Below are 13,425 nucleotides of genomic sequence, written 5' to 3'. Positions count from 1 at the left end.
GGCAGCCCTGAAGCCCCCTGACCCTCCGGCAGGGCACTGCTCCAGGAGTGAGCCCTTCCCTCCTCTGGCTTCTCCACCTTGCCTCACGCACTCAAGTCCTTGCTGCCTCTCTTTGCTCCCTGGCCCCTCAGCCTGGGCTCCCTCCTGCTTCTAGAAGCCAGGAGTTGATGGGGAGGCCTCTGCCTGGCCTCGCACAGGCCAGTGTCAGCACAGCTGCCAATGGTAGCTGGCCCACCTTGTACTGCCATCCCTATAGGGGGCAGCAGACGGAGCGCTGAGCTGCCAGGCAGACCCTGGGGTTCATCCAACACCTGTCCACCCCTCCCTTATGTGAGCAGGTGGACACATTAGGAGTTCTGAAGCATTTCTGGGGCCAAGGTTCGATCTAGGATTTGGTTTTCTGGATTTAGACAAGGTGTCAGGGCTTGCTCAAGGGCTAACCCCAGCTCTCTGCTAGTTTTGGTTAATAAAATTTTACTGGTTTAAGTTTCATGGTGTAAGGGCACAGTTGTGTCACGGCAGCAGAGACCAGGCCTGGAAAGCTAGAAATATTTCCTCTCTGGCTCTGTATAGGAAAAGTTAGCCGCCCCTTAGTTTAGACAATGAATCACCTTTTTTCAGTGACTTTCTTTCAGCCCTCCAGGGGCTCAGCTAGGCAAAGCACAGTGCTTCGGAATCAGCTGAAATGATGCCAACCTCATCACCTCTCCAGTGCAAAAAGTGAGCCAGGGCCAGGTTTGGTGGTCCACGGCTGTAATTCCAGCACTTTGGGAGGCCGAGGTGGGCTGATCGCTTGAGCTCAGGTGTTCGAGACCAACCTGGGCAACAGAGTGATACTCCCTGTTCCTATTTAAAATAATAATTAAAAAAAGTAAGCCAAAAAGCTCCACATTGGACTTTTCTAGCACCCCATCTGAAATCTGGTTAGGATTTTCTCTGGATTCGGGAAAGCCACATCTGCCAAACGGCAGATGGTCAGCTATTCTCACTCAGGCCTTTATCCCCAGACTGGTTTCTGAATTAGGGGTAACACAGAAATTGAGAATAATTTGACATTTTTAATGAAAAGAAACAGAATTCAGTTTTCGTAGCCAATGCAGATGTTGCCTCATTATTTAGGCCTTTTCTGGTACAGGATTGTGGTGTGGAAGCTGCCTGGGACATCGCCTGCTAAAGCTGTTGCCTATGCCCATCAAGTCACAAAAAGGACAAAATGCTGCAGGCCTTGACCCCAGGGCTGTGTGGGGTGAGATCTCGCTGAGCTGGTGGCCTCATTCAGACCTGGGGCATGTGATCAGGCCAGGCCCCTGCTCAAACCTATGCACAGGTCTCACTGCACCTGGCTCAACTCCAAAGACCTCCATAAAGGACAGCCAGGCCACGGAGCCAGCCCTTCCTTCCAGGCTGGGCTTCTGCTGCTACTGCTACTCCGGTCCCACCGGCTGCTCCACCGTGCCCCTCCCGGATGGCATCTGCCTTGTTTGTGGCTTAACAACAGAACCTGGCCCAGAGTAGCTGCTCAGCAGACACTTGGGGAATGCACAAGTGACTGAGCGAACCGCTGCAGGATGGAAGGGCTGCCCCCCAACATTCTGCTGTTTGGGGGTGCTAAGCTTGGCTGGAGTCCTGGTGAGTCTGTTACAGCTGACAGTGAGTCAGCTTTCTCCAGGCTCTATTTTCCCTGCATTCTAATCCTGGGCCATTAAACAATGTTTTGGTGTTGGTGTTAAGGTGGGGTGTTTTCAGCCCACCCAACACTGAAGGATGCAGCCGATTCCTGGGAGATTGGTTCAATGGAAAGCAGCAAACGTTTCTAAGAGAGGCGCATCCCAGAGGGCTGCACTCCTACCTGGGTGCTCAAGGATGCCCTCCTTCCACCAGCCTGGGTTCACTCTGTCCTCATCTCAGGCTCCTGCACTGCCTCCTGCTCTGCTCCCAGCCCAGGACGCGCCACCCCCGCTACTGCTCCCAAAGGAATCTCATGGCCCCCAGGGCTGTCAATGCTGTCTATAGACCATCAGGCCACCGTAAATAATGCAGATACCAGCTGCACCATGTCCACCTTTTCCTGGACTGCCAGACTTCTGCCCTGGCTGCCTCCCGGGTGTTCCCCCTCGGATGCCTAAGGAGGACTCTTACCAGTGCTCCAGCTGAACTCTGCCCACCAGCAGCCTTCCCATCCCAGTGCAGGGCTCTGGCCAAACCTCAGAGGCACTTTGACCCCCTGACCCTATGTACCAGACATCCACGTGTCCTGTGGGCCCTACCCTAACTCAAAAGCATCTTCCACATCTGAGCCTCTCCTCACCTCCATTGCTGCTGCTATGTCCTGCCTGGGGCCCTGGGGTCACATTGGGACCCCAACCCCCACCATCAAAGCCCTCCATCCTTCCTGTCCCTTCTCTAGGTGGAGTTTCCGAGCTCTCTCCGGCTGCCGAGTCAGACTCTTGGTCCCCCATCTGGCTCTAAACCTTCCAGTAGGCGATGGAACTGGCCCGTGTCCTGGCTGTGTGGAAATTCATTGAACTGTACCCCCAAAAGCCCGTTTTACTGTGACAATTTAAAAAGAAAGGAAATGAAAACACTCTTCATGGAGAGATGCCCCTAGGAGGGTCAGGTTGGGCTGGAGGACTCCCCATCTCATCCGGGTGAGGCGAGGTGGCTCCCCACTGTGTGTCCCCACCTCCTTGTGTCCTCCTGCTGTCTCCCTCTGCCACACTTCTCCATTCCCCATCATGGCTGATGGCCCTGAGAGGCCACAGTCCTTTACTCCTCACAGTCCCCCAGCGCTGTCTGACACTGCTCCAGCCCCTCCTCCTCTCCCATCCCTGACACCCGAGGGCCCCTCCTCTGGGTCTAGGTACTCTCTTCTGGCTCTCAGCCTTCCATTCCACCTGTCGGCTAACAGCCTCTCAGCTCCGGCTCCAGACTTGGGCATCTAAGCTGGGTCTCAAACTTAGCAGGCCCAACCCTCCCGGCCCCAGCCCCGCGGCTCCCTTCAAACGCCATCCAGAACCTGCACTTCGCCCCCACCCCTCCATGCCCTTAGCACGGCGGCCCAAAAACCAGAGCGTGTCTTGGTCTCCCCCGCTACAAGCCCTTCACTGGCTGTGGCCCTCGGAGCCTGCCCCGGTCTTTCTCACTCTGCCCTCTTTTACCCCTCAGCCTCCAGCACATCCCACCTGGGGACCTTTGCTGTGGCTGCACCCCACACCAGGAAGGCTCCCCTCACTCTTGTCTTCCCCAGCAGTATGGTGCCCACTTCTGCTCCTTCCTTCAAGTGCCGCCTACATCCATCCACCTTTCACTGGAAGGTAATCCCCCTGGGGCAGGGGTCTGTCTGTCTGGCTCGCTGCACCCAGCAGGGGCTCAGTGGACGGGGCTGAATGTCTGGGGCCCACACGGCTTTGCACCAGCCTCCTGTGCTGGCTTCGGCCCTCCGCATAGCTCTTTGCCCACTTTGCAATGCCCAGCCGGCTGGAGCTGTTTCTGAACACCCCACGCAGGGGCTCCCCGGAGCCATGACCCCTGCCCTTTCTGCTGCCTGGCTGGCCTTTCTCCTTCCTCTGAACTTAGCTCAAGTACGCATCCTTAGAGAGGCTGTCCCGGGCAGTTTGTTACCAGCTGCCCAGAGGAGACATGCTAGGTGCTGTGGGCTTGGCCCGGGCTCCTGACTTGCGTGTATGAGCAGTTCTGAGCCTTACACAGGGCGGGTGACGCTGCAGACTGACAAGGCCCATCCCTGGCCACACTGAGCCAAAGCGGAAGGGGTGCAGGTGTGGAGTGCCATGTGCGATGCCACTGCCGGCCAGCTGGAGTGGAGGTGCCCGCCTTGTGCATGGGGAGACGTGCCCCTGGTTAGCCTTCAAGTGCTGGAGTTTGCAGTGCAGGGCTGGGGAGGAGGATGAGGGTGGAGAAAGGCCGCAGAAGCAGGGAGACAAGCGAAGGACCGAGAAGAGTAGAAAAAGGAAAGGAAAAGAGAACAATCAAAGCAAAGACTCCTGACCGCAGTGACAACGAAACGACAGAAGCTGTGCCTGACACCTTCTCACTCTTCCTTCTAATTCCTCAAGCAGAAACAAGCCCTATCCTGCTGCCTCTGTGCTGGGCACCAGCCGACCCGAGGGGCTCCATGCTCTCTACTCAGTCTCAGCCGCTAGGGTTCACAGAACTCGGATGCTTCTGGTCGATTTCCTCCCTACCTATCCACTGCTCAGCACCAACCACTGGTCCAGAACCTTCCTTCGGAGGCAGGGACCTGTCAGCTCCCCAGGCATCTGAGCTTTGAATTTAGAGCAGATTCTGAACACGGCAGCCAGGGAGACCCATGGGGAACTTCTCGTCAAGAACTTTAGGGTTTCCAGGCTCAAAACAACCCCTGTAGGCGTGAAGGTGAATCACAACTTGAAAGCGAGACAAAGGTGTCCTCAAGAGCCTGTGGCAATATGAACCATCAGTCAACTCGGGCAATGAGAAGCCAAGCTCAGATAGCCTGAACACTGAGGAGAAGATGGCTTCGGCCTCACTTCTCTATGTGGGGGAAGAGCAAGGGGAAGGCCCCTTTCTGCTCCATGGGGATGTCACATGCTTGAATTAGGAAAAATGAAAATGCAAACTCCACAGCTGGCTCTTTCCCCAAGGAATTGAACCAAAGAACGGAAAAGACAAGACATGGCTCTGTGTGTGTTGGCAAGCCAGAACCGCTTGCAGCTGGCAAGTTTCATGAAAATTGCCTCCCGCCTTGTGTGCACACTCATGCCCAGGACCGTGTGAGCCTAGACCTGTGCTCCCAACACCAGCAAGCTGAACTGACCTGGGTGCGGCGAGTCAGTGTCGGGTGGTCGGACTAAAGAGGACCCAGGAGGAAGGCCCAGCTGAGCCCTTGCCTCTGTACTGGCTGAATCCAGCTGCGGGACCTCCAATTAGTCTTGGGAGGTCTCTGGCCCTGGTTCCCAGCTTGGGAGTCCACACTTGGAGTGCCTGATGGGGAGGGCCTTGGACCAGGGATTCTGGGGTCTGCCCTAGGCTGCGTTCTGGTGCCTACTTTAGGGATTGCCTGGAAGGGCATTCCCCTGTGGTAGGGCCCAGGGTTCCAGGAAAGCCTAGGGCAGGGCTCTTGGGGGAGGGTTGCTACTGCTTCCAGCATGGAGGCAGGGTGCAGACTGTCCAAGATCTGAGAAAAAATGCCAATACACCGTTCCCAGAAACCAGGTAGGGAGGCTTGGCTCAAAGCACATGACCTTCCTGAGAATGGAGCAAACTCCAGAAAACAAGACTCCTTCCACCACGGAGCTGTGCATGTGGTGAGCATGTCGCCCTGGGCCCTGGAAAGGAGTGTCCAGGGAAAGCCTGGGACTCACGTGGCCCGGTTTGGCCCCTTTGGCCACACGGTTTTCATGTTGCCAAAGCCAATAAAACCAAGCAACTGCTGTGATCTGTTTCCAGCATGATTAACTGGAACTAAACGGCCCTGAGGGACCCCCGGTGGCCACATGGGACCAGACTCATGGCCCGCTGCCTAACCCCTGCTCCTTTCCTGGGCCAGGTCAGGAAGCATCTCAGGAACGACTCCAACAGTAAGCATCTCACACAGGCCTGGTGTGGCGCTGCTGGAAGGATAGACTTTGGATGCGTGGCTGGGGTTTGTCTGTGTGTCCCAGTGGAAAACAGACATAAAAGGCCTCTCAAGTGGCTTTGATGGGGCTTTCCAAATGATCGCGCACCCTCCCGTGCCTCCTAGTGGCAGACGCGCAGCCCCCTGTGCCTGCTGCCCTTGGTAGACCCGAGTGACTGAACCAGCTGTCCCTGACCAGCTCTCCGGAATATGGACACCCAACAGGGAGGGTGATACTGTGGCCTCGGTGTGTGAGTGTGTGGTTGGGGCATGGTGTGGGGTAGTCACCAGGCTGGGCAGGGGAGGGGCAGTGGAGGCTGCCTGGAGCTGGGGGTCAGAAGTTGTGGCCGGCACAGTCTGACAATGCATGCAGAGGAGGGATGGGGCCTGTGTTGGGACTCCTGAGTCCAGAAGCAGCAAAGGTGTGGGAGGTTAGACAGGGTGGGGAGGGCTCGAGTGTGTGAGCACTGAGCCCCAGCGATCCCAAATCTCTCGACCCCTCCTAGCCACCCCCTTGCTACTTCCTGCATTGGCCCCAGGGGCACAGGGTGAGGGGATGTCATGCTACCAACCACCAGCCCTTCTCTCTGGAGGACCTGAGGTCCTTAGTAGGAAAGGCTTGGGATGGAGGCAGCTCCAGTGCCCAGAAAGGCCCCAGACTCCTGGTGGACTGAAAGGCAGCCTGGCCTGGAGCAGGCAAAGAGGATGGGAAACTGTGGGTTTGCCTTAGGAAACCACGTGACTTGACGCCCCTGCAGGCCTAGTTGGGGCAGCCCTCTTGTCTAGGGGAGCTCCGTCACAGCCTTCAGAGCATCTCTCATCCACCAGAAAGCTCCAAGTAGAAGGTGGGCGCTGGTGCTAGTCCCCACTCTGCCAGGCCTGGCTGCTTGTGGGACCCAGTGCAGGTCCTGGCCCTTGGGGACAACCTCCTTCCCCTGATCTCTAGGATGAGAGTGCTGGGCTTGGTGATTGCTTGGGGTCCTTGAAGCGTGGAGTGGGGGTTGGGTTCTGAGTTCTAAACCAATCCGCTGCACTGTGATGATGGCAGGAGGTGGTTCTGGCAGGTGGCTTCCAGAAGTGGGCATGTCCTTGGTGTTGCCAGGTCCCCAGCCAGCATCTTCCTCCACGGCAGAGTCCTTTCTGGGATGCTGATGTTCAGCTGGGATGGGCCTCTTCAGAGGGCCCTGCCACCCACCTTCTGCTGGAGCACACAGTGTGCAAGGGACAGCCGCCCTCCTTCTGGCTATCCGCCACTTAGGGCCCCCATGGAATAGCTTGTGAACAGCAGGAGGGGTGGCGTCTCTCCCACTCTACTTACCCGGCACTGCCAGGCTCCGGAGGTGGGGAGGAGGGGGACAGATGGCCACAGAATGAAGGCAGGAAGGAAGTGCTAGGAGCCAAGGAAGAGAGGAGCAAGAGGCTGCCCCAGGGAGGAAGCAGGAGGAATCCAGAGGGAGAAAAGACAGCAGGCCCCACAGAGGCTGGGCTGGACCTGGAGAGGGACAAGGAGCTGGTCCTGGGGTGGGATGAGGCCAGAGCTGTAGAGAAGGCTCGAGGAACGCGTGGAGTGGGGCCGTGGTGGCTGCCTTCCCCTTAACTCAACAAATGGGCAAATGGACAGACAGACAGGAAGCACAGAGAGAGGTAGCAAAGAGACATACGGAGGAAGTCAAGGGGGAGGGAGGCGGAGGCACAGCCATGCCCCCTGCTGCCCTCAGCTCCCAGGAAGGAAGGTGCTGGGAGGCCACGAATCATTTCTGGCTTTAACTGACTTGGCAGAGCCTCCTGTCCGCCTCTCTGGGTGGAGTGGCGGCGAGGCCCCTTTGGGCCCACGTCTAGGGCACTGGAGGCGCCGACTGCTTTTCAGCCCAACTGCCACGGTGTCAGCCAATATTTGTGACAAGGGTAGGTGGCCCCATGATGAGTGTGGAGCAAGCTGGAGGTGTACGTGGCCTGTGGTTTGGAGAAGGAGTGTGTGTGTGTGTGTGTGTGTGTGCGTGCTCGTGCTCTGTTCCCAAGGGGGACAGGATGGGCCTCCTCCCTTCCTTAAAGGACAGAGTGGCCCAAAATGACAGCTTATGCAAGAGGAGGGGTGACCCCCACCAGGGACCTCTCACCAGTTCCTAAAAAAAAAAAAAGAAAGGAAAAGAAAAGCAATCAAGCTGGAAGAGTCTGTGATGGAAAAAGGCGTGGTTAAGGACTCCCACCTGCAGGGGAGTGGCGTGTTCGTGTTGGCAGAGGGGAGCGCTTCGGGGGCTTGCTAGAAGGAAAGGAAAGAGGTAGCATAGAACCATCCTGGCAAAGGCTCTGGGCCCACGCGCGAAGGTTTACTCTTTGGTGTATAAACTCTCTTGAGTTTGCTGGAAAAAGCAGGCTGCCTGGCTGGGCCCACTGGGTTCCCTGCATTCTCTCCCATCAGGGTGGTGGGGTCAGCGGTAGAGTGGCCTTCCCTTTGTCTTTGTAAAAAGATGTGAGCAATTATGGAAGTTTCTACCTCCTTAGGACAGCCCCTGGGTTCTCTTTAAACTGTGACCAACATGGTGGGAAATTTTCCTGGCAACGTCTTGAAGAGGCCTCTGAGTGCCAGTTCTCGGGAAACCTCTAACACCCGGTGGCTTGGGGCAAGGCCTACAGGGCAGGCACCACCTGTGCAGTAGTGATTGGCCAGCACTGAGCCCACCTGGGGACAGGTGACAGCGGCATCCTTAGGAAACCACTTCAAGGAGGATGCTGCAAGCACCGCTCCAGTTCCTGGGTACGTGGGCTAGATTCTTCTGTGGCAAGCAGTGTGGGAAAAGCACCCGCCACCGCTCCAGCCCCGGGAAGGCGGCCCTGAGCCCGCGTGCTGCCCTGATGCTGCACCACTGAACACCGAGCAAGGCCCTAGCCTGACACCAGACACCCCCAGAAGCGGCCCAAGTTCACGAAGAACCATCGGTAAAGGCAGACGAGTTCAAGAAAAGAGAACCAATGGCACAAGGAGCACTAAACACAAACCGAAAAACCAAACAAAGCAAAGAACGGGAGGTCCGGAAGTGCCATGGGTTGAATACGTTTCATAAAAGAATATGGCTTTCGAGAGACACCGTCTGGGCGGGAAGGACTGGACAGGGCGGTAAAGAAAGAACAGAAAAGCCACGGTGAGCGGAATGCAAGACTGGAAAAGAGAGAAGGCCGAGCTGGGGAGGCTTATTCTTCCCCAGAGATGCCATTTATGAGAGAAAAGGGAAGTCAAGACTCACTCCCAGCAGCACTGGTAGGATTGGCAGCAGAGAGAATTGCGTGAGTAGGGGTAGAAAGATTGGTTACGTCATGAAGCTGGCTGAGGACCGAAGACCGCCGGCGCACAGCACCCTGAACTGAACCGCTTCTCTTGAAGGTACTCACTACCTCCATCTGTGGGAGAGAAAATGAGATAAAGTTTGGCTTGCACTGTTGTCCAGGCTATCACGGAGGGGAGGGCTGGGCGAGGATAGGGGCCACCACTGGGCACATAGGGTGACAGCAAAGCCTCATCGGGTCACCCCGCTCACTGGGAGCTGGCGATGTTTGGACAGGGCCCTGACTGAGGCCAGCCTCTGTGCCACCCACCGAGAGAGGGTTTGCTGAGCAGATGGTAAGTGGTCATGAGATTGGGAAGGGAAGGGGGTCACAAGTCCGGGCACACTGCAAACATGTCAGAAATGCCCCTTGCAAGCCACTTGTCAGGAAGTACTTCATAGTTGTCAACCTTTTTTTTCCTCTCCAACACACCTGAGGGACATCACACTCTCCTATTAGAACCCGCCCTGCTTCCTCTAAACCCGGAGGACTTATGCCCCATGCACCATCCGCCTGCCCGTCTCCGCCAGCTTCTGTGGCTCATCTGAGTGACTGGGCAGGGGGCGCCCCCTCGAAACTTCAGCAGAAGAATGGACCTAGCGGAGGAGGGGGTTTTCCCACCGACTGGCAGCCGTGGCTTCGCTTTGTCCCCACTCTTACAGCTTCCTACAAATTGAAGGGGAAGCAAGGCTGGGGAAACTGAGGCCCGCAGGAGGGCCTTGACCCAGTGTCTTTGGATTTCCTGACCTGCCCTTGGCTGGGATGGGGACTCATGTCCGTCTCACTGGAGATGATGTGAACAGCAAAGCCAGTGTGCGCATCTGGAGCCCAAAGCTACCTGCTCCAGCCCGAGCCCTGCAGTGCTATGTGGTGGCCACCAGGTTCACCTGGGTGTCTTGAAACGGGCCAGGGCTTCGCGGAAGAAGGCAGCTTGAGTGTTCAGACTCCCCCTGCACCGGCCAAAATGAGGATGTACGCCACTTCAGCCTTTGACGCGCTGTGGAAAGGACTCCTCCTTCTTCTCAGCCTGCCCAGTCCCCTTCCGCCCAGCACATCCCACTCGCTTGCTTGTCACAAGGGGAACCTCATGGCACTTGCTGCGACCGTGAGGAACGCATACTGAGTTTGTCAGCGCACGGAAGGAGGATGGTTGATGTGATGGCGTCGCGGTGGCTTGCTGGGGGGGGGTCTCCTGTCTAGGTTCAGGAGAGGACTCTCGCTGCGGCAAAAGCGATGAGGGATAGGAAAGATGCCTTTCCTGCCTCAGATTTGCATTGGTCTGGCCTGGCTACAGATGGTGTCCCAGTGGGAGAGCCACATCAGTGACAATACCACAGTCGCCACCACCCCATACCTGGAAGCCCAAGAGCTGAGCCAGGAGCAAGGCCCAGTTGCTGACGAAGCTTCTCTTTGCATTATAATGGGATGCAAAAAAGACAGACCGAGTCATGAGCGCTTCAGAAAGCTACATGTTCTGGGTTTGAAGGACTCTTTTATTCTGGAATGACACCCTGTCCATCTGGTGCGTTGATATGTTAGTATGGAACCATGGTGCGAGCAGGTTACAAAATGCCTTCACTTAGCAACAGAAAAGCTTGTGCCGGCCTCCAAAATCTGGGGAGCGATTTTGTGGTTCCCAAAAAGCAGAAACCTGGGGCCAGCTGCCTAGGAAATGTTTTTCTTGGCTTGGGGCATACGTACAACCTGACGGGCTTCTCCCAAGCTTTGGCTCCATTTTTCAAGCAGGTGTTTCAAATCAAAGAGAGCAGCTGCTCTTACATAGCTGGCTAAAAGAACCGACTGGTTCAGCATTCCTGAGAAACATGGTGAGTTGGATGTGACAAAGTCAAAGCGAAAAGCCATGGGGGTCAGGAGCCCGTGGAAGAGTCGGATCGGCTGGTGCCAAGGGGAAAGAGTGCACCCTGTTTCCTCATACGTAAACCAGGGGACTCTGCAGCCCGTGTCTCTGTGAGCACCGACAATTGGAACAGCCTGGAACTCTAAGACTCTAACTGATGGGACTCGCTTCTACTAGCCAGGCTGCAGCGGCCCCCACATACAGAGGACACGAGACACACAGGTGGCCAGGGTACCACTGACACCACTGATGCTTCAGGTCAGGGCAGGGCTGTTGTCTCAGCTGCCGGAAAACCTAACATCGCCTTCGGCTGCAGCGGCAGGAGTGAAGTGGGCCGCCGAGGGGCAAGGTCCTGCTGTCCTCACCCCCCACCCCAGGCTTGGGCAGCTCTGGGCTCTGTAGCACAACAGGGGTACGATAGATAAGAGCCCATCTGGGGGCAGCTGGGGGGCTCATAGGCATGGTCTCATAGAAGGCACAGTTGGGCCGCTAGGAGGACACTGGGGGAGATGTGAATGCTGCCTCTAACATTTGATGTGTTTAAGATTTAGCGCAGAAATATTTATTGCAGGGAACGAGAACAGACTATCTGTGCTGCACCCCTGGCCTGTCCGAGCATTGTGCTTGAGGCAGTAGCCCCTGCACATGGGAGGGGAGACGCAGGCCATCTGGCGACGAAGCCTGCTCCCCTTCCTCACCGGGGCTCTCTGTGTTCTGGCCAGGCCAGGGTACAGGTGACAGTGTTCAGAGTCCAGACCTAACACATCCTTCCCAGGCTACGCTGTGTTCGGTGCCTAGGATGCCAGCCTCGTCTCCCGGTTCTCAGCTGGAGAGGCCCCTTGGACCCCTGGGGGGCTCTTGAAATGTGGAGTTCTTTGTTGCCCCTTGACCTAGCCCTGCGTGATCGTGGTCTCTGGGGACTCTGTAGCTCTGGAAAGTTCTGCAAGGAGCCCGTGGTGAGAGTGAGAGGAGTCAAAGAGGGCTTTGTAAGCATGAGGGCCCAGGGGACGCAGCGGGAGTTGGGGAGGTGCAGTGGCACAGGCGGGCAGAGGGCATGATTGGAAAGGCAGCCGGGGGTGCAGGAGTGCGGGAAGGTTGGGGTGACACCAAGAGGTAGGGGCTTGAAGGCCATGGTCAGGAGCGTGGACTTCATCCTTAGGACAATGGAGAGAGGCTCCACCAGTCCCACTGCAGAGGGTGGTGTTGGAGGGGCTGAGCTGAGCCAAGGCAAGCAAAGGAGGCTGAGGCCCAGGGAGTGGGGTTGCCCTGAGGCTGGGTCCCTTGAGACTCGGCCCTTGAGACCACTGGGAGGGAACACAGGACCCAGGGCACCAAGAACAGCTTTGTGCAAGTTGCATGGATGATTCTTTGGGACAGGCCCTTGGTGATGTGTGACAGACCGTGGGAAGGGGTGTGGCCTCAGGCCCCGCCTATTCCTGCTTGAGCTGGGGCTGGTGGCTCAGGCGGGCCCTGGCTCCGCAGCCAAGTGTGCAGTGGTGTCCTTACTCTGGCAGGACCTCAGGGAGGAGGGTCAGTCGCTCCATGTCAGGGGCATTGCAACTGGGGATCCTGGACAGGGCCTGGAGGGGCAGGGAGTGATGGCTGTGACCTGAGAGATGGTGGCCCAGGCCTTGCAGAAGGAGGTGGAGTGTGAAGCATGCTGGGTGGCCCTCTGGAGGCTGCTGGGGGAGGGGCAGGCCATGAAGGAGAGGCTGCAGGGGCTGCGGTGGGAGAGGGACCAGGCCGCAGGTGGGGTCCCCATGGGCCCTTTCTTCCTCCCCGGCCAGGATTTTCAGCACTCAAGGGCCACAGCAGGGTGGGGCGAGGGCTGAGCAGGAGGTGGGGGTGCCAGGCGGGTGAGGACAGCAAGTCTCCAGGCAGTGCCCACAGCAGGCAGGAACGATGCAGGGACAGCCCGACCCCACGAGCCGGAAGGGAGCCTCGCAGGCCTAGGCGAGCGCCGTTTCTGGGGAGTGGTGGGCAGAGGCCAGGCTGTAGTGGGATCACAAGAGAGTTCCAGGGAGGGGTGTGGAGACACAGCGAGTCTGGAGCATTCTGGCAAAACTGTTGGCTGGGAGGAGATGGGAACAAGGGAGCATGGTAGCTCTGGCAAGTGCCTGATACTGGTGGCAGTGGTGGCCATCTGACTTCAAAGAGGAACACAGCTGACGCCCTTGGTCTTGGCCGGCCCTAACCCTTGGTGATTTGGATGACCAGAAAGGACCAACTCGGTGGCCAGAGTCCACTTCCCAAATGAAGTCTCCCCATCGCATTTACAGTGTCATCCAGTGAAACTTGAGCTCGCTGGTGGCTGTTTGAAATGGGCCTCTCTTCCCGATAATGTCACTTGCCTATGACCTGGGGCCGTTCCCACCAAGTAAAGGGAGCCCCAGCAGTGATGAGGACGGTGCTGGCCTGTGCCTCTGAGAGAGCCATTAGTCACCCACACACACCTTTAGCTACAGGGGATGCCTGGGCTCTGAAGGAGCTGTCAGGGAGAGGCGACCTCAGTGCCACAGCCATCAGCGGGCACAGCCGGGAATGGCAAAGGGGACACTGGCAGCTGCTTTTGTGACCTTGGCAGCAAGACTAAAGGATTTCCCTGTGGGTGTCGGGTGCAGACGGCTGGCTC

At 57.3% G+C, this 13,425-nt stretch overlaps 1 protein-coding gene across 4 annotated transcripts in view; it reads right to left on the bottom strand.

Annotated features, from left to right (window-relative positions):
• Window positions 1-13,425, bottom strand: part of ATP2B3 (ATPase plasma membrane Ca2+ transporting 3) — a 65,375-nt gene that overhangs the window by 4,312 nt on the left and 47,638 nt on the right. The window contains exon 21 of one of the 4 annotated variants that reach the window (XM_055375845.1): window positions 8,857-9,010. The exons of 1 other annotated variant lie outside the window; for it this stretch is intronic. In XM_055375845.1, the coding sequence (XP_055231820.1) occupies window positions 8,857-9,010 (154 nt within the window). Of the gene's footprint in view, window positions 1-8,856; window positions 9,011-10,407; window positions 12,786-13,425 lie in introns of those variants that run through there. 2 more of the 4 variants (XM_055375843.1, XM_031005800.2) reach the window with 2 other exon arrangements.

Source organism: Gorilla gorilla, chromosome X (genome assembly GCF_029281585.2).
Source record: "Gorilla gorilla gorilla isolate KB3781 chromosome X, NHGRI_mGorGor1-v2.1_pri, whole genome shotgun sequence".
Classification (NCBI taxonomy): Eukaryota; Metazoa; Chordata; class Mammalia; order Primates; family Hominidae; genus Gorilla; species Gorilla gorilla.
This window is presented reverse-complemented; position numbering and strand designations above follow the sequence as displayed.